Below are 25413 nucleotides of genomic sequence, written 5' to 3'. Positions count from 1 at the left end.
CTGGCTGACAGCTCTGTGTTTGCTCACATCCTCTGTGAACCACGTGGGGAAAATGGCCTTTTGTGATAGAATCTCAGCTGCCACAACTTCACACAGCACAGAGAACCAAGCATGCAGGTCTTGCAGTTTGTATATTACAGGCTGCAGAGCTGGGCCCAGGACAACCTCAGGAGGTTCAACAAGACCAAGGGCAAGGTCCTGCAGCTGGCTCAGGGCAATCCCAGGCACTGCCATAGGCTGGGCAAGGACTGGCTGGAGAGCAGCCCTGAAGAAAAGGCCTTGGGGGTGCTGGGGGAGGAGAAGCTCAAGAGGAGCCAGCAGGGAGCACTTGCAGCCCAGAGAGCCAAGCAGAGCCTGGGCTGCAGCAAGAGAAGTGTGGCCAGCAGGGCCAGGGAGGGGATTCTGCCCCTCTGCTCCACTCTGCTGAGACCACAGCTGGAGCTCTGGGGCCAGTTCTGGAGCCTCTGTGCCAGGAAGGATCTGGAGGTGCTGGAAGGTGTCCAGAGCAGGGCCAGGAGGAGCAGCAGAGGGCTGGAGCTGCTCTGCTGTGGAGACAGACTGAGAGAGTTGGGGTTGTGCAGGCTGGAGAGGAGAAGGCTCTGAGGAGACCTCATTGTGGCCTTGCAGCATCTGCAGGGGGCTCCAAGGAAGCTGGGGAGGGACTTTTGAGGGTGTGAGGGAGTGATAGGACTGGGGGGGATGGAGCAAAACTAGAAGTGGGGAGATTGAGATTGGCTGTGAGGAAGAAGTTGGTCCCCAGGAGGGTGGTGAGAGCCTGGCACAGGTTGCCCAGGGAGGTGGTGGAAGCCTCCTGCCTGGAGGTGTTTGCAGCCAGGCTGGATGTGGCTGTGAGCAACCTGCTGTGGTGTGAGGTGTCCCTGGCCATGGCAGGGGGGTTGGAACTGTCTGAGCCTTGAGGTCCCTTCCAGCCCTGACAATGCTGTGATTCTATTCCCAGGTTTCACCAGGGGAGTTCTGGGGGCAGCCCTCTAGGATGGACAACTGTGGGTGGTGTTAACTCCCTGTGCCCTGGATGGGCACCAGTGGGTTTGGCTGGGACAGGTGCTGAACATCACAGCAAAACTTCCCTCTTGCCAGGACAGCTGCCACAGTGGAGAGGGAGGAACCCTCCTTGTGCCTGTCCTGAAGGTTCAGAGGAGCACCTGGTATGGTGATTACACCTTGGGACTACACTCCTACAGCCTCTCCACAAGGGTCTGTGGGTTGTATGCTGGAAGCCAAGAGCATTTTAGCTTTAGCACTGTGTTAGGCTCTACTGAATGGATTCCCTTCTCTGAAGTGAGCAGGGCAGGTGACACTGATGGCAAGCCCAGATTCCCCACCTGCAGTTTATACTTCCTAATGTTTGCCAATCTTGCCAGAATGTAACCCATGCCTGGTCCCTCCCTGGCATACCAAGGGCTGCAAGGCTTGGGTTTGTGGTTTCAGGCTGTGGGATAACAGGAAATAGCTTTGGATGGTTTGAGTAGTTGTTTACTGTGGTGGCTTTGAGGCTCAGGTGCCTCTAAGATGAGCACTAAGAAAAAGTCCTCCAAAAAGACAGAAAGCCACATGGGGATGGACAGGCATCCCAGGACACTGTAAGGTGTTATTCTCTTCCATTTCCTGGTGCCTCCTCTGTTTATGTGGATTCACAACTGGTATCACAGAGCCACAGAAACATTCAGGGTGGAAAAGACCCTCAGGATCACCAACCACTGACCTTACTCTACAAGGTTTGCCCCTAAGCCATATCACAGAATCAGCCAGGTTGGAAAAGACCTCAAAGATCATCAAGTCCAACCTAGTACCTAATACCCAACACCTCCTGACAACTAAACCATGGCTCCAAGTGCCACATCCAATCCTCTCTTGAACACCTCCAGGGATGGTGACTCCACCACCTCCCTGGGCAGCAGATTCCAATGGGCAATCACTCTGTCTGTGTAGAACTTCTTCCTAACATCCAACCTAAACCTTCCCTGGCACAGCTTGAGACTGTGTCCTCTTGTTCTGCTGCTGGGTGCCTGGCAGAAGAGACCAACCCCCACCTGGCTACAGCCTCCCTTCAGGGAGTTGGAGAGAGCAATGAGGTCTCCCCTGAGCCTCCTCTTCTCCAGGCTAAGCAACCCCAGCTCCCTCAGCCTCTCTTCACAGGGCTGTGCTCCAGACCCCTCCCCAGCTTTCTTGCCCTTCTCTGGACACCTTCCAGCAAGTCAACATCTTTCCTAACCTGAGGAGCCCAGAACTGGACACAGGACTCAAGGTGTGGCCTGAGCTGTGCTGAGCACAGGGCACAATGACTTCCCTGCTCCTGCTGGCCACACTCTTCCTGATATCCCAAGGACCACATCCAAAACACTTTAAAACACATCCAGGGTTGTTGACTCCACCACCTCCCTGGGCAGCACATTTCAACCCCTGACCCTCTTGCCATGAAAAAATTTTCCTCCTGTCCAGCCTACCCCTGCCCTGCTGCAGCTTGAGGCCATTCCCTCTTGTTCTGTCACTAATCACCTGGGAGAAGAGACCAGCACCAACCTCTCCACAACCTCCTTTCAGGAGTTGTTCTCCTCTTCTCCTGGTATGTGTGTGTGGGATGGCTCTGGCTGGCAGGGGACATTCCAGCTGTGTCACAGGCTCACAGGATGTTGGGAGTTGGAAGGGATCTCTGAAGATCATTGAGTCCACCCCACTGCCAGAGCAGGATCATGGAATCCAGCACAGGTCACACAGGAACACATCCAGGCAGGGCTGCAAAGGCTCCACAGAAGGAGACTCCACAACCTCTCTGGGCAGCCTGCTCCAGGCCTCTGGGACCCTCACAGTGAAGAGGTTCCTCCTCATGTTGAGGTGGAACCTCCTGTGCTATAGTTTATATCCATTGACCCTCATCCTATCCCAGGGTGCAGCTGAGCAGAGCCTGTCCCCTCCTTCCTGACCCCCAGCCCTCTACCTCCCTCTACCTGAATGCCTTCTGTATGTCTGCCAATGGAATCTCCATTTCAACTTGCACCCCAGTTGTGCTGAGGGTTCATTTTACTCCCCTGAACAGGAGTAAAATCTCTTTTCTGTCCTCTGGTCCTGGTGGCTTGAAACCAGGACAAGCAGAGCTGTGGAGACATTGCCTCCAAAGCTGTGGTCAGGTAATGTATTCATCATGGTCTCCTGCACCTCTCCTGGATTGTCTGCTAATGACCAAGACAAATGTGCTGCCTGAGTGGTTTAGAATCACAGAGTGTTAGGGTCTGGAAGGGACCTCCAGAGATCATCCAGTCCAACCCCCTGCCAGAGCAGCAGCACCCAGGGCAGGGCACACAGGAACACATGTGGATGTGGCACTTGGTGCCATGGTCTAGTCATGGGGTCTGTGTTGATAGGTTGGACTCGATGGTCCTCGAGGTCCTTTCCAACCTAAGTTATACTGTGATACTGTGACATCCAGACAGGGCTGCAAAGGCTCCAGAGCAGGAGACTCCACAACCTCTCAGGGCAGCCTGCTTCAGGCCTCCTCACACCAAAGAAGTTTCTCTTCATGTTGAGGTGGAACCTCCTGGGTTCCAGCTTGTACCTCTTGTTCCTTGTCCTATTCCTGTGCACCACCAAACAGAGCCTGCCCCCTTCATCCTGACCCCCAGCCCTAAGCTATTGATAGACATTGATCAGATCCCTCTCAGCCTTCTCCTCTCCAGACCAAACAGCCCCAGGGCTCTCAGCCTCTCTTCACAGCAGAGCTGTTCCAGCCCCTTCATCATTCTCTCATCTCTCTGTTGGACTCTCTCCAGCAGATCTCTCTTGAACTGGGGGCCTCCAAACTGGGTACAGGAGCCCCAGAATGTGACCACCTTGAATTACAGAGGTGTGTACACAAGATTAAAAGGGAATTTCTCCTGGAACTGCCTTTCTCTGGCTCTGTTCCCTTTCTCCCAGTTATTTCCTTGATTCCAGCTGGGTTCTCCCCAGAGTGGAGCAGAGAGGCATAATCCCCTGCTTGGAATTCCTGGGGATCAGCCCAGCACAGGGCTGGTTTCTGGGCTCTGAGTGCACTTTGCTGACTCATGTTGAGCTTCTCCTCACCCAGCACCCCCAAGTCCTCCTCCTTGGCACTGCTCTCCAGCCCTTCTCTGCCCAGCCTGGATTTGTGTTTGGGGTTGCCCTGACCCAGGTGCAGGACCTTGCCCTTGGCTTTGTTGAATGTCATGGGTCAACATAAGTGATGGATGGGAAAGCAGAGGAAGCTTTTTCCTGATCACCAACACCTTGCCTCCATAGTTGTGCCCAGATCTCTTGCAGTTCATCTTGGCACTTTAGAGACACAAATGGAAAACCTCTTCTGGTTATGCACCATGAAAAGACAAAGGGAAGGTGCAAGATGCCTTCTGTTGGCCTTTCAGCACGGTCCTGATCCTTGTCTGGAGGAATGTGAAGGTTGCTCCTGCCCTGCAATGTCTGTGCTGAGGTTTGGAGCTTGGCTTTCTTCTTTCAGGTGGAAAGTCTGATCTTGGAATGTGGGGATTCTGGGTTGAAATCTAGCATCAGCTTAGGGCAGGCTAAATGATCACTGAATTCCTTTCAGATTCCAATAGCAGTGTTCCTAGAGAATGAATTCTTTAACTTCCGTAGGCAAAGCTCCAGCTGGACCTGGATGGACTCACCTCTGTGTCTCCATGGGCAGCTGAGGGATGGCTTGATGGTGACATCACAGAATCACAGAAGGGTCTGGGCTGGAAGGGACCTGCAAAGCTCATCCAGTCCAACACCTCTGCAACCAGCAGGGACATCCTCCACTGGATCAGGTTGCCCAGAGCCCTGTCCAGCCTCACCTTGAATATCTCCAGGGATGGAGCCTCAAGCACCTCCCTGGGCAACCTGTCCTGATAGGCTATAAAGGTCTGTCTGCACATTGCTGTGGTTTTTGATGCCTCTGTGCTAAGTTTCTGTTTCCCCTTTTCTCCAGAGGAGCTCAGACTCCAGCGGGAAGGTGATGAATCTGCAGGCTGTGAGCGTCACTTCCTGCCTGGGGGCAGAGAGCACTGCAGGAACAACGCTGACTCAGCACAAACCCAGCAGCCTCCTTGCACCACACTTGGAAAGACTCAGGCTGTTGCCCTACCCTGGAAGGTGCTGCAGTACTTCTTGGCAAGCTCCTGGTTTTCTTCCCCAGTTAGTGGGCTGTGATGGGGTCTGCTCCAACAAACACATAAACAAGGTGGGGGGGTTGAACTGGATGATCTTTCAAGGTCCCTTCCAACCCCTAACACTCTGTGACACTGTGAAGATTAGGTGAAGTGCCAGGAGAATGATCAGAGGCCTGGCAGCCCTGCCCTGGGAGGAAAGGCTGAGGGCTGGGCTTGCTCAGCCTTCAGCAGAGCAGGCTGAGGGGAGACCTTATTGCCATGGATACAGGACATAAAGGGTGGCTGCCAGGAGCATGGAGACTCCCCTGGTACAAGGAGTGCCCTGGAGCAGACAAGGGCTGGTGGGGACAAGGGACTGCTGGGGAGATTCCCTTTGGACTGCAGGAGGAAATGGTTCCCCATGAGCACAGTCAGGGACTGGAATCATCTCCCCAGGGCAGCAGTGCAGTCCCCTACCCTGGGCAGTGTAAGACTCAGCTTGCCAGGGGGCTGGGGCAGCTCCCTGCAACTGCAGCACCACCTGGACAGGTTGGAGCAGGTGAGCCCTGGGGGCCCTTCCAGCCTGGCTTCCTGGGATTCTGTGAAACCTTGAAGCTGACCTTAGCCTGCTCTACTCTTTTCCAGCCTGTGTCAGCAGAAGGTCAGTACCAGTCCTTCACCAAGCACCAACTTCTTCAGAGCAGAACTGGTTTCTTTTCCCCTGTTGTAACTCCTGGCAGCTTTGTTGCTGCTGAGGTGTTGCATAGAGCAGCATCACAAGATGTTACACTTCTCCTGCCTGAATACCAGGAGTATTTTCTCCATGTCCACATCTGAACAAGGAAGCAAGGAGAGGTGGGAAGTCAGGCTTCAGACTGGAGCAATCCCATGCTGGGGAGCAGCAGAATCATTGAACCACAGAATTGTCAGAGGTGGAAGGGACCTCAAAGATCATTCAGTTCCAACCCTCCCTGCCATGGGCAGGGACATTTTCCACCAGGGCACACATTTATCCTGGCCTTAAAAGCTTCCAGGGATGAGACTTCCACCACTGCTTTACTTCTGCTGCAGTGCAGCTATCTCCTGCAGAGTCCCTGACCATCTGATGCCGTGTCGAGGCAGCCCTCTCTTTCCTCCCTCTCTCCCCAGTGTTGCTCTCAAGCTCCCATTCTCTCCATGAATGTGGTCTTGCTGTACTTGTTGGCCTTCAGTTCCTGCTCCTTTCTCTGGGTGTTACCACTCTGGTTCTGCTCCAATTCCTTGTGTACCTTTTTAGACAGAGCAAGTTGGCCATCTGTGTCTGGGCCAGAACTGTAGGAGCAGGATGCCACACATGCAGGTCTCTAGGCTCATCTTTTCCTGCAACAGAAGCAGCTTCCAGGGCAAGCCCCTAAGGAGCACTTGCTGCAAATACAACATTGGAGAAGTGATCCCAAACCAGCCTTCACAGAAGGTGTGGGAACTGAAACTTTTCAAAGGCTGTAAGAAAAGAGGGATGCAAAGCTTCCACAGGAGAGCCTCTGCACAGCTTCCACAGGAGAGCCTCTGCACAGCTTCCAGAGGAGAGCCTCTGCACAGCTTCCACAGGAGAGCCTCTGCACAGCTTCCAGAGGAGAGCCTCTGCACAGCTTCCACAGGAGAGCCTCTGCACAGCTTCCAGAGGAGAGCCTCTGCACAGCTACCACAGGAGAGCCTCTGCACAGCTTCCACGGGAGAGCCTCTGCACAGCTTCCACGAGAGAGCCTCTGCACAGCTTCCACAGGAGAGCCTCTGCACAGCTTCCACAGGAGAGCCTCTGCACAGCTTCCACAGGAGAGCCTCTGCACAGCTTCCACAGGAGAGCTTCTGCACAGCTTCCAGAGGAGAGCTTCTGCACAGCTTCCAGAGGAGAGCCTCTGCACAGCTACCAGAGGAGAGCTTCTGCACAGCTTCCACAGGAGAGCCTCTGCACAGGAGAGCTTCTGCACAGCTTCTGCACAGCTTCCAGAGGAGAGCTTCTGCACAGCTTCCAGAGGAGAGCCTCTGCACAGCTACCAGAGGAGAGCTTCTGCACAGCTTCCACAGGAGAGCCTCTGCACAGCTACCAGAGGAGAGCTTCTGCACAGCTTCCACAGGAGAGCTTCTGCACAGCTTCCAGAGGAGAGCTTCTGCACAGCTTCCACAGGAGAGCCTCTGCACAGCTACCAGAGGAGAGCTTCTGCACAGCTTCCACAGGAGAGCTTCTGCACAGCTTCCACAGGAGAGCCTCTGCACAGCTTCCACGAGGGAGCCTCTGCACAGCTTCCACGAGGGAGCCTCTGCACAGCTTCCACGAGGGAGCCTCTGCACAGCTACCATGGGAGAGCCTCTGCACAGCTTCCACGGGAGAGCCTCTGCACAGCTTCCAGAGGAGAGCCTCTGCACAGCTACCACAGAAGAGCCTCTTCACAGCTACCACAGAAGAGCCTCTGCACAGCTTCCACGAGGGAGCCTCTGCACAGCTTCCACGAGGGAGCCTCTGCACAGCTACCACAGGAGAGCCTCTGCACAGCTTCCACGGGAGAGCCTCTGCACAGCTACCATGGGAGAGCCTCTGCACAGCTTCCAGAGGAGAGCCTCTGCACAGCTTCCACGGGAGAGCCTCTGCACAGCTTCCAGAGGAGAGCCTCTGCACAGCTTCCACAGGAGAGCCTCTGCACAGCTACCACAGAAGAGCCTCTTCACAGCTTCCACAGGAGAGCCTCTGCACAGCTTCCACAGAAGAGCCTCTGCACAGCTTCCACGGGAGAGCCTCTGCACAGCTTCCACGGGAGAGCCTCTGCACAGCTACCACAGGAGAGCCTCTGCACAGCTTCCACAGAAGAGCCTCTGCACAGCTTCCACAGGAGAGCCTCTGCACAGCTACCACAGAAGAGCCTCTTCACAGCTTCCACAGGAGAGCCTCTGCACAGCTTCCACAGGAGAGCCTCTGCACAGCTTCCACAGGAGAGCCTCTGCACAGCTACCACAGAAGAGCCTCTTCACAGCTTCCAGAGGAGAGCCTCTGCACAGCTTCCATGGGAGAGCCTCTGCACAGCTTCCATGGGAGAGCCTCTGCACAGCTTCCACAGGAGAGCCTCTGCACAGCTTCCACGAGAGAGCCTCTGCACAGCTTCCACAGGAGAGCTTCTGCACAGCTACCACGAGAGAGCCTCTGCACAGCTGCCACAGGAGAGCCTCTGCACAGCTACCACGGGAGAGCCTCTGCACAGCTTCCACAGGAGAGCCTCTGCACAGCTTCCACGAGAGAGCCTCTGCACAGCTTCCACAGGAGAGCCTCTGCACAGCTTCCATGAGAGAGCCTCTGCACAGCTTCCACAGGAGAGCCTCTGCACAGCTTCCACGAGAGAGCCTCTGCACAGCTTCCACAGGAGAGCCTCTGCACAGCTACCACGGGAGAGCCTCTGCACAGCTTCCACAGGAGAGCCTCTGCACAGCTTCCACGAGAGAGCCTCTGCACAGCTTCCACGGGAGAGCCTCTGCACAGCTTCCACAGGAGAGCCTCTGCACAGCTTCCACAGGAGAGCCTCTGCACAGCTACCACAGGAGAGCCTCTGCACAGCTTCCACGAGAGAGCCTCTGCACAGCTTCCACAGGAGAGCCTCTGCACAGCTACCACGGGAGAGCCTCTGCACAGCTTCCACAGGAGAGCCTCTGCACAGCTTCCACGAGAGAGCCTCTGCACAGCTACCACGGGAGAGCTTCTGCACAGCTTCCACAGGAGAGCCTCTGCACAGCTTCCACAGGAGAGCCTCTGCACAGCTTCCACAGGAGAGCCTCTGCACAGCTTCCACGAGAGAGCCTCTGCACAGCTTCCACAGGAGAGCTTTGTCTATTCCCTACCCTCTAACTTCCTAATTATTTGCCGGCCATGAAGGAGAGCTGTGAGAAAACAAACCCCAGGAGCCAGCCAGAATGCCTGGGGAGAGGAGGATGTGCTTTAGGGGGTGCAAAGCTCCCCAAGCTAGGTGATGGAAGATGTGGCAGTGTCCCTTCTCAGTGTAATTTCCCTTTCTAGCAGTGACTGCAGAGCCTCTGCTGCCCAGTTTCAGGCTCTCTTCTTCCTGGAGCTGTTCAGAATCTCTTCAGCTGTCATTGGTTGCATTTCTCCTGTAGATCACTATCAATGGAGCAAGAGCCAGGGGCCTCCTGAAAACAGAGGGCCTATTCTCTACAGCTCTGCTCTTCCCTCTGCAGCTGCAGCCATGGCAAATCCAGTTCCTGTCTGATGGCAGTGTCATAGCTACCTGATTGATTCACATCATGCCCCAGGCAGCATTCCCCACTCCTGCACTGATTGTGCTCTGGCTTTTCTCCATCACTTAGTGACACAGACAAATCTTCCTCTTCTTTTTCACCTCCTCATCTTTTTAACCTCCTCTTCCACTTTACCTCTTCCCTTTATCTTTGCTAGAGACACTTTTGTGCCACCCTTGCATCAAGGCAGCGATCCTGAACTGGAAGCTCTGCCTCCAAAAACCCTCGCTAAGAGCTCACCTCTTGGTTCTTGTGTTCCCATGGAAGAGAAAACTTCTACAGAGTAGGGAAACCAGGTCAGCAGGCAAAGTTGATCCATTAAAGGCATATTTCAGAAGGACACACGTGACACAGGGCAGTTCCTTATTTGCAGCTCAGAACTTCCCTGTATCTGCTCCCTCTTAAAAACCCCAAAGGATTTGTTCATCTGGTTCACCTCAGCAGGGTTTGCTGGCAAGGCACAGATGGGGGCTCCAGCATCAGTTTGAGGAGTAGGGGTGAAATATTTGGCCATGGCTGACTACCTGCTGCTGGTTTTTCTCTTTTCCTTCAGTGCCTCTCTTCAGATGTCTGGTAAGTCCTTGTCCTCTGCTGAGCAGGGAGGACTGCAAGCTCTTTCTCCTGCTTTTCTGATGGCCTCTTTGGCACACAGCGAGTTTAGAGCTGTCACAGAGTGTTATGGGGAACAGGTCTGCTCAGTCCTTGACACTGGAGGTATCTGTAGAGATGTTCTGTTTCCTTACCCCAGTTGTCAAGGTGGGGAATGAGTGAAAGAAATGTGCCAATGTGTGTGGGCACAACACAGTCCTGACTCTTAGCAATCAGGCAGCTGACTGCAGAAAACAGCTGGTCTGAAATGACAGTGGAGGTTAGAACTCCTGAGGAGTGCTTGGCAGTGTCCCCTCAGCATGCACAGGACACTGCCTGAGGTGTGCTTGGTAGTGTGCTCAGCACGCACAGAACACTGCCTGAGGTGTGCTTGGCAGTGTGCCCTCAGCATGCACAGAGCACTGCCTGAGGTGTGCTTGGCAGTGAGCTCTCAGCATGCACAGAGCACTGCCTGAGGTGTGCTTGGCAGTGTGCTCTCAGCATGCACAGAGCACTGTCTGAGGTGTGCTTGGCAGTGTGCTCTCAGCATGCACAGGACACTGCCTGAGGTGTGCTTGGCAGTGTGCTCTGAGCATGCACAGGGCACTGCCTGAGGTGTGCTTGGTAGTGTGCTCAGCATGCACAGAGCACTGCCTGAGGTGTGCTTGGCAGTGAGCTCTCAGCATGCACAGGACACTGCCTGAGGTGTGCTTGGCAGTGTGCTCTCAGCATGCACAGAGCTGTGCCTGAGGTGTGCTTGGCAGTGTGCTCTCAGCATGCACAGAGCACTGCCTGAGGTGTGCTTGGCAGTGTGCTCTCAGCATGCACAGGACACTGCCTGAGGTGTGCTTGGCAGTGTGCTCTCAGCATGCACAGGACACTGCCTGAGGTGTGCTTGGCAGTGAGCTCTCAGCATGCACAGAGCACTGCCTGAGGTGTGCTTGGCAGTGTGCTCTCAGCATGCACAGAGCACTGCCTGAGGTGTGCTTGGCAGTGAGCTCTCAGCATGCACAGAGCACTGCCTGAGGTGTGCTTGGCAGTGTGCTCTCAGCATGCACAGGACACTGCCTGAGGTGTGCTTGGCAGTGTGCTCTCAGCATGCACAGGACACTGCCTGAGGTGTGCTTGGCAGTGTGCTCTCAGCATGCACAGGGCACTGCCTGAGGTGTGCTTGGCAGTGTGCTCTCAGCATGCACAGAGCACTGCCTGAGGTGTGCTTGGCAGTGTGCTCTCAGCATGCACAGGACACTGCCTGAGGTGTGCTTGGCAGTGTGCTCTCAGCATGCACAGAGCACTGCCTGAGGTGTGCTTGGCAGTGTGCTCTCAGCATGCACAGGACACTGCCTGAGGTGTGCTTGGCAGTGTGCTCTCAGCATGCACAGAGCACTGCCTGAGGTGTGCTTGGCAGTGTGCTCTCAGCATGCACTGAGCACTGCCTGAGGTGTGCTTGGCAGTGTTATCTCAGCATGCACAGGACACTGCCTGAGGTGTGCTTGGCAGTGTGACCTCAGCATGCACAGAGCACTGCCTGAGGTGTGCTTGGCAGTGTTATCTCAGCATGCACAGGACACTGCCTGAGGTGTGCTTGGCAGTGTGACCTCAGCATGCACAGAGCACTTACTGAGGTGTGCTTGGCAGTGTGCTCTCAGCATGCACAGGACACTGCCTGAGGTGTGCTTGGCAGTGTGCTCTCAGCATGCACAGGGCACTGCCTGCGGTGTTATCTCAGTCTTAAGGCAGATCCTCCCTTGCCTCCCACCAGGGCAGGAACCAATGAGACTCAGACAAACTGATTGCAGAAGTGTTGTAAAGTTTAAATGGAAAAGCAGTAAAGTGTTTCACAGAAAGGTGAATGTGCAGTGACAAGAGAGATCCCAAAGCATACCCAGAAGCATCCCAGCAGTCTCCTGTCCCCACATGAGGGTATACTCATAACCCCCTGGGCTTTCTTCCCCCCCTCCAATGTTAGGCTGATCTCAGCTGGCCAGATCTGAGCTTGCCCTTCCCCCTTCTCCTCCTTGCATTAGGCTTAGCCATGCCAAAGAGGCCTTGAGATAGCTTCCCTTCCATTACCAGATAGGGAGCATCTCCCATGGGAGCAGTGAGGGAAGAAAGAGGAAGTGAGGGACTTCACTGATAGATTTATAGGGTGCAGAACATTATGGGTATGAAATGCACAGCTTCCTGTGTCCACCCACTGGGCTGGACACCCGGGGCACTGGAGGTGTATCTTGTGTGGCAGCAGCAGAAGGCACCTGGCATAAACTACCACATGCCACCCCTTATTCCATACCATAGTCCCTGCACCCAAAGCATATCATCAAATTAGACCTCTTCTGATGATATGTCTAGCAACAGTCCATGTCTTCATCTGGGTGTCCTTCAACCAGTGTCTCCTTCAGGCCCTAGTATCGGTCCATTCCAATCCTTCTCCTTCATGTGATGGAGCCTCCCAGCAATGCAGAATCATTCTTCTGCAGTGCAAGCTCTTCATGGACTTGATGCACATCCTGGTCACCTGGAAGCACCTCAGAACTTCTCAGCCAAACATTTGTTTCCATCTCCATCTCCTCAGTGGCATATTTCCACCCCTGGGGCAAGCCAGTCAGAACAATCAGGCTGCGTGACTGCTTTTCCACCCCTCCAGGACATAGCACGCTGAGCCTCTCATAAACCTGCATGGACCTATCCCAAGTCCAGTGCTGACCGCTTCCAGCCGCGGCCCGAGGCTATATGGATGCATATCATAGGCACACCACTGCCCCACTGAGCATTCGCGTACTGAGGTGTGACAGCATCCGGCTACACAGCCCTCCCCTAAACGAGTGAGTGGCTGCACCACAACCCACCGAGAAGAGAGGTGGAGCCAGGAGCTAGGTGCCATGTTCGGAGCACATCCGAAAGCACGGAAGAGATTACAGCTGCCTCCACTGCCTGAATGCACGGCAGGGCTGCCGCGGTCTCTAGTGCTGTGGTACAGGATCAAAGTCACCTCCACCCCTTGGGCACACACACACATGGCTTTTCCAGCCAGAGCCATGGATGCGTTCCCAGAGCCTTTGAGAACAGCTTTCCAGATGAAGTCCCTGCTCACCTTCCTGGGTTTCAGCACCAAAAAGACTGTGGTGGTTTGGCCCTGGCCTGGAGGCCAGCTGCCCACCAAAGCCACTCTATCACTCCCCCGCTTAAGTGAACAGGGGGAGAAGGCAAAAGAAATATAAGAGAAGCCAGGAATAGGATAGGAGCAATTTAATAACAGCAACAAGCAAACAGCAACAGACAGCACAGAAGCACAAAGCAGAGAGAGAGCTGCTGGTCTCTACTGCCCAGCAGCAGGACAATGGTCGGTCTCAGGCAGCAGGGCTCTCCAAGCTTGGTGGTTACCTGGGAGGACAGATGCCATGGATGAATCCCCCACTTCCTTCTTTCACTTCATTCTTATACCTGAGCTGACCTCATGTGGTATGGAAGACCTCTTTGGCCAGTCTGGGTCAGCTGGCTCAGCCGTGTCCCCTCCCAAGACCCTGCTCACCCCTCAATGTACTCTTGGGGCAGGGAAATGCTGAAAGCACACAGCCTGGATGCTCATTCAATAGTAGCCAAAACTCTGCTGTGTTATCAACCACTGCTGCAAAACACAGCACTAGAGAGATACTGTGAGGAGAATTAACTCCAGTTCAGTCCAGCCCAATACAATCTCCACCCCTTATTCCATACCATTGGCGTCAGGCTCAGGTTCTACACAGTTCCAAACACTTCACCATCTCATTTGATTCTTACACTAAACCAACAAAAATATTTCTTGCTTACACTCACAACCTGATCTGCATACTTAAACTTTCTCAATATCCAACATATAGAGACTTAGATCAATGTGTCAGTCCTCTAAAAAAAAGGTTCTTCTGCTCCTCCAGATGTTCCTTGGGAGTGTTCAGGACAGGAGAAGCAGGATGTTCTGTTCTTGGACACCAGCTCCAGCTGGTCCCAACCACTGTGTCGCTCTTGATCCTTGCAAACCTGCACCAGTCTGAATTCTTTCTTTGTTGCTTTCTGCAACGTGCAACTCACATTACTCACATTCCAAATTACCTTTCTCCCAGTGTTAGATCCCTTTGAGGCACACACTGAGTCTCCCCATCTTTTTTTATTACCCACCAAGTACATCCACGACCCTGAATAGAATGGAATGGAATGGAATGGAATAGAATAGAATAGAACAGAATAGAATAGAATAGAATAGAATAGACCAGGTTGGAAGAGACTTTCAAGATCATCGACTCCAACCTATCAACCAACACCACCTAATCAACTAAACCATGGCACCAAGCACCCCATCAAGTCTCATCCTGAGCACCTCTAGGGATGGTGACTCCACCACCTCCCTGGGCAGCACATCCCAATGGCCAATCTCTCTCTCAGTGAAGAACTTTCTCCTCACTTCCAGCCTAAACTTCCCCTGGCACAGCTTGAGACTGTGTCCTCTTGTTCTGGTGCTGGCTGCCTGGGAGAAGAGACCAACCCCCACCTGGCTACAACCTCCCTTCAGGTAGTTGTAGAGAGCAATGAGGTCTCCCCTGAGCCTCCTCTTCTCCAGGCTAAGCAACCCCAGCTCCCTCAGCCTCTCCTCACAGGGCTGTGCTCCAGACCCCTCCCCAGATTTATTGCCTGAGCAAAGACAACCTCATGAATGGGTTTGCCTTTCCCCATAGGAGGAGCAACCCACAGTGCCTTTCCTAGCCACTTTCCCATGTGTACTACAGGGACTTTATCTTCCCCCACAGCGTGCAAGGTTCTATTTGGGCAGAACCAGGATGGTTAGCAGCTCCTCAAGAATTAACCAGCCAAGTGGCTTCTGCTAAATCTACATCCCAGTGCCTCCATGCCCCATTATCCAATGCTTTCAGCATAGTCTTTAACAGTCCATTGTATCTTTCAACCTTCCCAGAGGCTTGTGGTTGGTAGGGAATGTGGTACACCCATTCAACGCCGTGCTTCTTGGCCCAGGAGCTGATGGCATTGCTCCTGCAATGAGTGCTGTTGTCAGACTTGATTCATTCAGGGATACCATGTCAGCACAGGATTGGCCTCCCAAGGCCTAAGATGGTGTTCCTGGCAGTGGCATGATTTACAGGACATGTCTCCAACCAGCCTGTAGTTGCTTCTGCCATGGTGAGGATGTAGTGCTTGCCTTGGCGTGTTCGTGGCAGTGGTCCAATACAGTCAATCTGCCAGGCCTCACCATAGCAAACACTCAGCCCTCACCCTCTGTTCCAGGGAGACTTGGCTCTGGTGCAGCACAGGTTTCACAGTCATCTGTGACCTGTGTGATGGCTTCCACGGTCAAGCCCACCCCTCGGTCACGAGCCCATCTGTGCGCAACATCTCTCCCTAGATGTCCTGATGTTTCATGGGCACATTGAGCTACAAACAGTTCACCTTTATGCTTCCAGTCTAGATCCACCTGAGCTACATCAATGCTGGCAGCCTTGTCTGCATGCTTATTGTTTTGATGTTCTTCATTAGCATGACTTTTAGGTACGTGAGCATCATCAAGGCGTACCCTCAGAGCCATGTTCTCCACCCCAGCAGCAACATTCTGCCACAATGAGGCAGCCCAAATAGGCTTACCCCTGCGCTGCCAATTGGTCTTCTTCCACTGCTGTAGCCGTCCCCACAAGGCCTAGGAAGGACTGTGTCTCTTTCTTGTTGGATGGTGGAGACATGGCTGCTATCTTGTTGACCACGTCCATAGGTACATGACGGCCTCCCGCCTGCCACTTTATTCCCAAGAACTGAATTTCTTGTGCAGGTCCTTTGACTTTGCTTTCCTTTAGAGCAAATCCAGCCTTCAGGAGTATCTGAATAATTTTTTCTCCCTTCTTGAACATTTCCTTTGCTTTATTGCCCCACACAATGATGACATTAATGTACTGGAGATGTTCAGGGGCATCACCCATTTCCAATTCACTCTGGACTAGTCCATGACAAAGGGTGGAGCTATGCTTGCACCCCTGGGACAATTGACTCCAGCCTAAACTACCACAGGTGTGCTTGGCAGTGTGCTCTCAGCATGCACAGGACACTGCCTGAGGTGTGCTTGGCAGTGTGCTCTCAGCATGCACAGAGCACTGCCTGAGGTGTGCTTGGCAGTGTGCTCTCAGCATGCACAGAGCACTGCCTGAGGTGTGCTTGGCAGTGTGCTCTCAGCATGCACAGAGCACTGCCTGAGGTGTGCTTGGCAGTGAGCTCTCAGCATGCACTGAGCACTGCCTGAGGTGTGCTTGGCAGTGTGCTCTCAGCATGCACTGAGCACTGCCTGAGGTGTGCTTGGCAGTGTGCTCTCAGCATGCACAGGACACTGCCTGAGGTGTGCTTGGCAGTGTGCTCTCAGCATGCACAGGACACTGCCTGAGGTGTGCTTGGCAGTGTGCTCTCAGCATGCACAGAGCACTGCCTGAGGTGTGCTTGGCAGTGTTATCTCAGCATGCACAGGACACTGCCTGAGGTGTGCTTGGCAGTGTGCTCTCAGCATGCACAGGACACTGCCTGAGGTGTGCTTGGCAGTGTGCTCTCAGCATGCACAGGACACTGCCTGAGGTGTGCTTGGCAGTGTGCTCCCAGCATGTACAGAGCACTGCCTGAGGTGTGCTTGGCAGTGTGCTCTCAGCATGCACAGAGCTGTGCCTGAGGTGTGCTTGGCAGTGTGCTCTCAGCATGCACAGAGCACTGTCTGAGGTGTGCTTGGCAGTGTGCTCTCAGCATGCACAGGACACTGCCTGAGGTGTGCTTGGCAGTGTGCTCTCAGCATGCACAGGACACTGCCTGAGGTGTGCTTGGCAGTGTGCTCTCAGCATGCACAGGACACTGCCTGAGGTGTGCTTGGCAGTGTGCTCTCAGCATGCACAGAGCACTGCCTGAGGTGTGCTTGGCAGTGTGCTCTCAGCATGCACAGAGCACTGCCTGAGGTGTGCTTGGCAGTGTGCTCTCAGCATGCATAGGACACTGCCTGAGAACTGCTTTGGATTTCTTTCACCATGGCTTGGTGATGGTTGCCTATTAGAATCTTGTTTCCAAGAAATGACATTAGGAAGGACCTTAAAAGTTTCTGTTTGTTAGATTTCAAAGGAAATGCTGCCATGCCTGAGGCTCTTTCCTTCAGGAAGCTTCCAGCTGTCCCAGTGCTGTCGCTTGAGTGGCAGCAGGATCTGGGCAGTGCTGTTCTAATCCACACAGCATCCCAGAATCAACCAGATTGGAAAAGACCTTTGAGATTATCCAGTCCAGTTCCACTACATAAAAGTCCCCTGAGCGTGTTTTTGGGCGAGACCAAGCTGGCTCTTGGAGAGTTACCCTCTGCTAACCCTCTCAAGCACCCCTGCAGCAGGTGACTTGCGCCAGGGATCTGCCTTGTCCAGGTCACAGCCTTCCAGCGAAACTTCTCCGAGGCTCTTCCACTGTTCCCTGGCAGCTCTGGGATGGGTCGGGGTGGGATGGAGCTGCAGTTAACTGCTCCAGTCCCTGGCGAGAAAGCTTGGCTGCCCAGAGAGTGGTGGTGAATGGTGCCACAGCCAGCTGGCAGCCAGGCACCAGTGGTGTGCCCCAGGGAGCAGTGCTGGGCCCTGTGCTCTTTAACATCTTCATTGATGATCTGGATGAGGGCATTGAGTCCATCAGCAGTAAATTTGCAGATGACACCAAGCTGGGGCAGGAGTTGATCTGCTGGAGGGTAGAGAGGCTCTGCAGAGGGACCTTGCCAGGCTGGACAGATGGGCAGAGTCCAAGGGCAGGAGATTGAACACATCCAAGTGCCAGGTGCTGCACATTGGCCACAGCAACCCCAGGCAGTGCTACAGGCTGGGGTCAGAGTGGCTGAGAGCAGCCAGGCAGAGAGGGACCTGGGGGTGCTGGTTGATGGTAGGCTGAACATGAGCCTGCAGTGTGCCCATGGGGCCAAGAAGGCCAATGGCATCCTGGCCTGCATCAGGAACAGTGTGGCCAGCAGGAGCAGGGAGGTCATTCTGCCCCTGTACACTGCACTGGTTAGGCCACACCTTGAGTCCTGTGTCCAGTTCTGGGCTCCTCAGTTTAGGAAGGAGGTTGACTTGCTGGGAGGTGTCCAGAGAAGGGCAACAAAGTTGGTGAGGGGTTTGGAGTACAGCCCTGTGAGGAGAGGCTGAGGGAGCTGGGGTTGCTTAGCCTGGAGAAGAGGAGGCTCAGGGGAGACCTTCTTGCTCTCTCCAACTCCCTGAAGGGAGGTTGTAGACAGGCAGAGGTTGGTCTCTTCTCCCAGGCACCAGAACAAGAGGACACAGTCTCAAGCTGCCCCAGGGGAGGTTCAGGTTGGATGTTAGGAAGAAGTTCTACACAACAGAGAGTGATTGCCCATTGGAATGTGCTGCACAGGGAGGTGGTGGAGTCACCATCACTGGAGATGTTCAGGAGGAGACTTGATGGGGTGCTTGGTGCCATGGGTTAGTTGTTTAGGTGGTGTTGGATTGGTTGATGGGTTGGACACGATGATCTTGAAGGTCTCTTCCTACCTGGTCTATTCTATTCTATTCTATTCTATTCTATTCTATTCTATTCTATTCTATTCTATTCTATTCTATTCTATTCTATTCTATTCTATTCTATTCTATTCTATTCCATTCCATTCCATTCCATTCCATTCCATTCCATTCCATTCCATTCCATTCCAATCTTCACAGCAGAGCACCCTGTGTGAGGTTGCTGTTGTTTGGGGGGAGCTAAGGGCTGCAAGGTGAGCAGCAGACAGGGTCAGGGTTTGGGGCAGGCTGGAGTTTCGATCCCTTTGTGAAGCTGCTCCAACCAAGCCCTGCTGTGCAGGGGCTCACACTGCTGGTTACAACCACACCTGGGATACTCAGATCAGCTGAGCTGGAAACAGAAGTAATGATGCTGCAAGCTGTGGCTTCCCTCCCCAGAAACAAGTGGGTCTCTAAAGGAATGACCTCTTGCAGTAGCCACAGGTTGCTGAAATGATTAACCAGAGACAACAAAAACCCCAAGCTGCAAACCAACCTGCTGGCCTGTGGAGCTGGAAGTCACAGTACCCCTCAGGGCTGAACTCTGAGGGTGTAACCCATCTCTAATAGCTCTGGAGTCGAGAAAGTGCCTCTGCCTTTGAGAATGAAAGCCTGTTTATCATGCTGTGCAGTGGTGCAGCTCAGGGAATGCAGCACAGGTCCTTTCTGAATGGCATTTTGAGAGCAGTGCACTTTAAGGAGCAATTGCTGCTTTCAGCTTCTGTGTTGCTTGCATGTTAAGAACATTTTGATGAATGCCCTTCACAATGGTGATTAACCTCCCTTGATTCCTTTGTCTGTGGACTATATTCATCCTACACTCGTGGTTTTGGTGTGCTAGACTGTCAAATAGCAAGTGACTGCACTGGCAGCCCAGAGAGCCCAGCAGAGCCTGGGCTGCAGCAAGAGAAGTGTGGCCAGTAGGGCAAGGGAGGTGATTCTGCCCCTCTGCTCAGCTCTGCTGAGACCACAGCTGGAGCTCTGGGGCCAGTTCTGGAGCCTCTGTGCCAGGAAGGATCTGGAGGTGCTGGAAGGTGTCCAGAGAAGGGCCATGAGGAGGAGCAGAGCACTGGAGGTGCTCTGGAGACAGACTGAGGGAGTTGGGGTTGTGCAGTCTGGAGAGGAGAATGCTCCCAGGAGACCTTCTGGTGGCTTTCCATTATCTGAAAGGGGCTCCAAGAAAGCTGGGGAGGGACTTTTGAGGGTGTCAGGGAGTGATAGGACTCGGGGGGGGGAGCGATTCAGATTGGCTGTGAGGAAGAAGTTGTTCCCCATGAGGGTGGTGGGAGCCTGGCACAGGTTGCCCAGGGAGGTGTTTGCAGCCTCCTGCCTGGAGGTGTTTGCAGCCAGGCTGGATGTGGCTGTGAGCAACCTGCTGTAGTGTGAGGTGTCCCTGGCCATGGCAGGGGGGTTGGAACTGGCTGAGCCTTGAGGTCCCTTCCAACCCTGACAGTTCTGGGGTTCTATGACTCACCTCCTACACCACCTCTCCTCAGATGTTTGCATCCTCATTTTATTTCACAGACAGTGGAATATTTTCACTCTACAATGAAGACAGCAAGCTCTGTGCCCAAGCTCAGAACTCCAGCTCAGTCATCACCACCACCTGCGATGAGCACAACGAGTTTCAGAAGTTCAGATGGGTCTCAGCTGTACAGCTACTGAGTGTGGCCCTCAAGCTGTGCCTGGAGGTCTTCACCAAGGAGGAGGAGGCTGCCATCATTTTGGGATCTTGTAACAGAACCAACGAGCTCCAGTGGTGGGAATGCAGAAATGAGATGCTTGCAACCCACGGCAAGGATTTGTTCTTCAATTATGGCAAAGGAAAGGGGAAGAAAATCAGACTGTCCAAAGGATCAGGCAGAGGGAGCAAGTGGAGGATCCAGGGGACTGGAGAGAGTGTGTGCTCTCAGCGCTATGAGGGTGAGTAGTGAGCACTGAACATGGGCAATCTGTTTCTAGGCAGCTTGGCTGCCCCTCTTTACAAAGCATTCCAATGCCTGACTGCCACACAGCAGCCTCTTTCCTCCTGTGACATCAGCAGCAGAGATGGCCACAGAGAGGGTGTGAAGATGCATGGCCAGCAGGACTGTAAATGAAACCTGCAAGGTGCAGCTCTGTCTCAGAGTCACAGTCTGCACTGTCTTGGAAGGGACCCTCCAAGGTCATCTTATCCAAGGCCCCTGCAGGCAGCAGGGACAGCTCCAGCTAGAGCAGGCTGCCCGGGGTCACAGCCAGGCTGAGCTTGAATGTCTTCAGGGATGGGGCCTCAAACACATCCCTGAGCAACCTGTTCCAGTGTCTCTCCACCCTCACTGTGCAGAACTTCCTCCTCATGTCCAGCCTAACTCTGCCCTGCTCCAGTTTCAAACCATTGCCCCACAGCCCCTTCTGAACAGTCCCTCCCCAGCCTGCCTGTAAGTCCCCTGCAGATATTGGAATGCAGCTCTAAGGTCTCCCTGGAACTTTCTATTCTCCAGGCTGAACAGCCCCAACTCTCCCAGCCTGTCCTCATACTGCCCATTGCCAGACCCTGCCCAGCTTCTCCCCTACCAGAACCCCCAAGTCCTTCTCTGCAGGGCTGCTCTTAGTGTCAAGTGGCAGAGGCCTATGGTGTGGCCATAAGGGAGAGGGAGGATTCTGTTTGGAGAGCAGCAGTGGGAGGAAATCTATGGCTCCTTCCCAACATGTCCAATTAAGTTGTGGAAGAGGAGGTGATTGCTATATTTCACTCCTTACTGTTGCAGCCACTTGGTTTGACAATGAACTCTCTCTGAGCAGGTGATTCCTGGTTCACAGAGCTGTAAGCCACTTTCTCCAGTGTCTGTGTGGTGTTTCCCAGGCCTGGCAAGAAGAGTAGGAGAAAAGCCAAAGGGGAATGGTGCAGGATGGTTTGGGGTGCAGCAAGCCCTGGCCCTGGAGAGTCAGATCTCCTTTTCCTGCATCATTATCCCTCTCAGGCTGTGCAAAGTGCTCAGCCAGGCTCAAGTGTTCAATCTCCTTTCTACTGTGGCACTGCTAGAGTGGAAAGTTGAATAACCAAGGATGATATTCTTTTTCCCCCTCTGTGCCCCACAAGCGAAATTTGCCATCATTTTGTTCAGAGAGGAGCAAATCAGACTGTGTAGAGCTGGGTGGGTCACTTCCCAGCAGAGTCACTTCCACATTTCAATATGAATTCCTCTCCTGAAGATGAATAAACATATTCTGACATCTCCTTTCCAGGCCTTTTCAGTCATACAGGGCAAAAAAACAACCCACCCTAAGCATTATCCAAGGATGCAAGAGTGAGAAGCTGAAGCATGAGGTTTCTGAGGAGGTCTGGAGACCATGAGATATACAGCTAAGAACATGAGAGGGGAAAATATCTAACTCCTCCTGCCAGGCTGAATCATGAGATTGCTAACTAAGAAGTGAGGCAGAGATCAGTCTGAGGAGCAGTTAAGGTTCTGGGGTTGCTTTGAGAGTCTTGTTTCTTGTTTAGTCACACCTGGCTGGCACACCACCTTGGGAAGGTTGTGTGATAATCACAGCCTCACAGAACACATCTGGCTGGAAGAGGCCTCCAGGCTCAGCCAGGCCAACCTCCACCCAGCACTGCAGGCTCAGCACCAAACCATGGCCCTAAGCACCAGCTCCACACACTGCTTCAACACCTCCAGGGATGGGGACTCCAGCACTGCCCTGGCCACAACATTCCAAGGCCTCAGAACCCTTCCAGGCAAGAAAGATTTCCTAGCAGCCAGCCTGAACCTCCCCTGGGGCAGCTTGCAACCATTGCCTCTGCTCCTGGCCCTTGACACCCAGGAGCAGAGGCTGTCCCCTCCTCACTGCAACCTCCCTGCAGGGAGCTGCAGAGAGCAAGGAGGTCTCCCTCAGCCTCCTCTTCTCCAGCCTCAACACCCCCAGCTCCCTCAGCCCCTCCTCTAGCCCAGGGGCTCCAGGCCCTTCTCCAGCCTGCCTGCCCTGCTCTGCACAGGCTCCAGCCCCTCAGTGTCCTTCCTGCAGGGAGGGCTCAGAGCTGAACACAGCACTCCAGCTGTGGCCTCCCCAGTGCTGAGCACAGGGGGATGATCCCCTCCCTGGCCCTGCTGCCCACCCTGCTTCTGACCCAGGCCAGGATGCCTTTGGCTTTCTTGGCCCCCTGGGCACTGCTGCCTCCTGCTCAGTGACTGCCACCCAACACCCCCAGGTCCCTCTCCCAGCTGCAGCTTTCCAGCCACACATCCCCAGGTCTAGAGCTCCCCATGGGGTTGTAGTGACCCAGGTGCAGGACCTGGCCCTTGGCCTTGTTGAACTTCCTCTAATGAGCCTTGGCCCATGGCTCTCAGCTGTCCAGGTCCTGCTGTAATGATGAACAGAATCACAGAGTTGTCAGGGTTGGAAGAGACCTCAAGCCTCAGCCAGTGCCAACCCCCCCACCATGGCCAGGGACACCTCACACTCCAGCAGGTTGCTCACAGCCACATCCAGCCTGGCTGCAAACACCTCCAGGCAGGAGGCTTCCACCACCTCCCTGGGCAACCTGTGCCAGGCTCTCACCATCCTCGTGGCAAAGTGTGGATGCTTGAAGCTCTTGCACAAATCTGTCTGTGGGGAGCTGCCCATGAGCAGATGCTGTGGTGAACATCTGCTGGCAGCTGAGTGTTGCTGTGTGTCTGTCTCTGCAGATATCTTCACGCTGGGGGGCAATGCCTTTGGTGCTCCTTGCGTCTTCCCTTTCAAGTTCAATGGCAGATGGCATGCGGAGTGCCTCCCTCGGGCTGGGGATGCAAGCTCCCTCTGGTGTGCAACTACTTCAGACTTTGATAAGGACCAAATGTTTGGAAGCTGCCCCCTAAAAGGTAATTGATTTATTGATAAAGGTTTCAGGGAAGACATTCAGCAAAAGCTGAATCCACTCTCGGTGCCCAAGCCCTGGAAGCATCCGTGGGCAATGACCTGGGTTGTGGTTAGCCTCGCTCCCTGCTGAGCCATGGAGGGGCAGTGAGGCTCCTGCTCTTCACTCACTGCTGCTCCAGCAGAGGTGGGGGTTGGTCCTGCTGTGCTCCCAAGCCTGGAACATGTGTGGAGTTGTCTGAGAGTGGTGATTGGAGCTGATGGAAAAAGCAAAAGAAAACCCCTCAGAGCAGGGGAGAAGAAAGCCAGGGCAAGAGTGGATGAGGAAGGTGAGATACAGGGAAGCAGGAGCAGAGGATGGAACAGAGAATAGTAGGACTGGAGCAAATGGAAGGGGGCAGGACACAGAGTGCCCTTCACCTGCCTCCAGTGATTCAGTGCTGCTTACACCAACAAACCACTGCAATAACCCAGCACAAATCCCCTGCCCCTTCACACCCCCTGCACATCAGGCTGCAAGCTATCATTTGTGCTCTGGGAGGCTGTAGGAGGCACCCAGCATAAGACACGGGCTGGAAGCCCAGGATTTGTGGTCTGGGGAATCACAAGCAGGAGTGCACAGGTAGAATGGATCAGTGAGTGGGTGAATGTGGGCTGAACTGAGAGAGATGTAGCTGAGTTATAGCAATAAGCAAGGCCAGTGTAGGAAAAAATGAGGGTTGTAAGGAGAAATAATTCAGTATGGGATGAATACAGAATTAGTCACAGACTCACAGAGTGTCAGGGGCTGGAAGGGACCTTGAAAGCTTGTCCAGTCCAAGCCCCTGCCAGAGCAGGAGCACCCAGGGCAGCTCACACAGGAACACATCCAGGAGGGTTTTGAATATCTCCAGAGAGGGAGACTCCACAACCCCCCTGGGCAGCCTGCTCCAGGGCTCTGTCACCCTCACAGTGACAGAATTCTTCCTCCTGTTTCCATGGCACTTCCTCTGCCTCAGCTTCCACCACTGCCCCTTGTGCTGGCATTGGGCAGCACCCAGCAGAGCCTGGCTCCAGCCTCTGGGCACTCCCCCTGCACATCTTGAGCAACAGCAAGGAGCTCACCCTCAGGCTCCTCCTCTCCAAGCCTAAGAGCCCTCAGCTCCCTCAGGCTCTCCTCCTGAGGAAGATCTTCCACTGCCTGCAGCAGCTCTGTGGCTCTGTGCTGGACTCTCTCAAGCAGTTTCCTGAGGTCCTTCTTGAGCTGAGGGGCCCAGAACTGGACACAATATTCCAGCTGTGGCCTCAGCAGGGCAGAGTAGAGGGGGAGGAGAACCTCTCTGACCTGCTCCCCACAGCCCTTCTAATGCCCCCCAGGATGCCCTTGGCCTTCTTGGCCACCAGAGCACATTGCTGGTTCATGGTCAACCTCCCACCCACCAGGACCCCCAGGTCCCTTTGCCCTGCTCTGCTCTCCAACAGCTCTGTCCCCAGCCTCTCCTGCTCCATGGGGTTGTTCTCTCCCAGGTGCCAGACTCCCCCCTTGCCCTTGTTGAACTTCATTGAACTTTTCCCTGCCCTGCTCTCAGCCTCTCAGTCTCACTGGAGATCCTGAAGAGAGTACACTTAAGGAGGGTGAATTTTAGGTAAAAAATCAGCCAGTGAAGGTTTCCTTCTCTGCATTCTCTTGTCTGTTGTTTTGTTTTTGTAGACATCATCCACAACAAGCTCTGGAAAACCAATCCTGTGACACAGAACCACTACCAGATCAATGCAGAGGCACTTTTGACCTGGCATCAAGCCAGGAAAAGCTGCCAGCAGCAGAATGCAGAACTGCTGAGTGTCACAGAGCCTCGGGAGGAGATGTATCTGTTAGGTAAAGTAAGAGAAACCCAAACAAATGAATGCCTGTGCTTGAAATGTGGGTCAGCTCCAGGAGCTTTAGTGTGGAATCATCAAATCAGTGTAGATGGAAAAGGCCTTCCAGCTCATCCAGTCAACCATTCTCCACCTCTGCCAAGGCTGGGGCTGAGCCATGGCCCTCAGCACCACATCACTGCCTCTGGGAA

The 25413-nt window shown here is 54.0% G+C and overlaps 1 protein-coding gene across 1 annotated transcript in view; it reads left to right on the top strand.

The window, feature by feature from the left end:
* Positions 1–9800: 9800 nt before the first annotated feature.
* Positions 9801–25413, top strand: part of LOC137444986 (macrophage mannose receptor 1-like) — a 62826-nt gene continuing 47213 nt past the window's right edge. Inside the window, exons 1-4 of the mRNA XM_068146366.1 lie at positions 9801–9965; positions 20051–20449; positions 23197–23370; positions 25056–25220. Of these exons, the coding sequence (XP_068002467.1) occupies positions 9905–9965; positions 20051–20449; positions 23197–23370; positions 25056–25220 (799 nt within the window). The 5' untranslated portion in view covers positions 9801–9904. The remainder of the gene's footprint in view (positions 9966–20050; positions 20450–23196; positions 23371–25055; positions 25221–25413) is intronic.

This window comes from Melanerpes formicivorus, unplaced genomic scaffold, assembly GCF_026170545.1.
Source record: "Melanerpes formicivorus ecotype bairdi unplaced genomic scaffold, bMelFor1.0.p_v2 SCAF_13, whole genome shotgun sequence".
NCBI lineage: Eukaryota > Metazoa > Chordata > Aves > Piciformes > Picidae > Melanerpes > Melanerpes formicivorus.
Note: the sequence above shows the minus strand (reverse complement) of the source record. Positions and strands in the feature narration are given on the sequence as shown.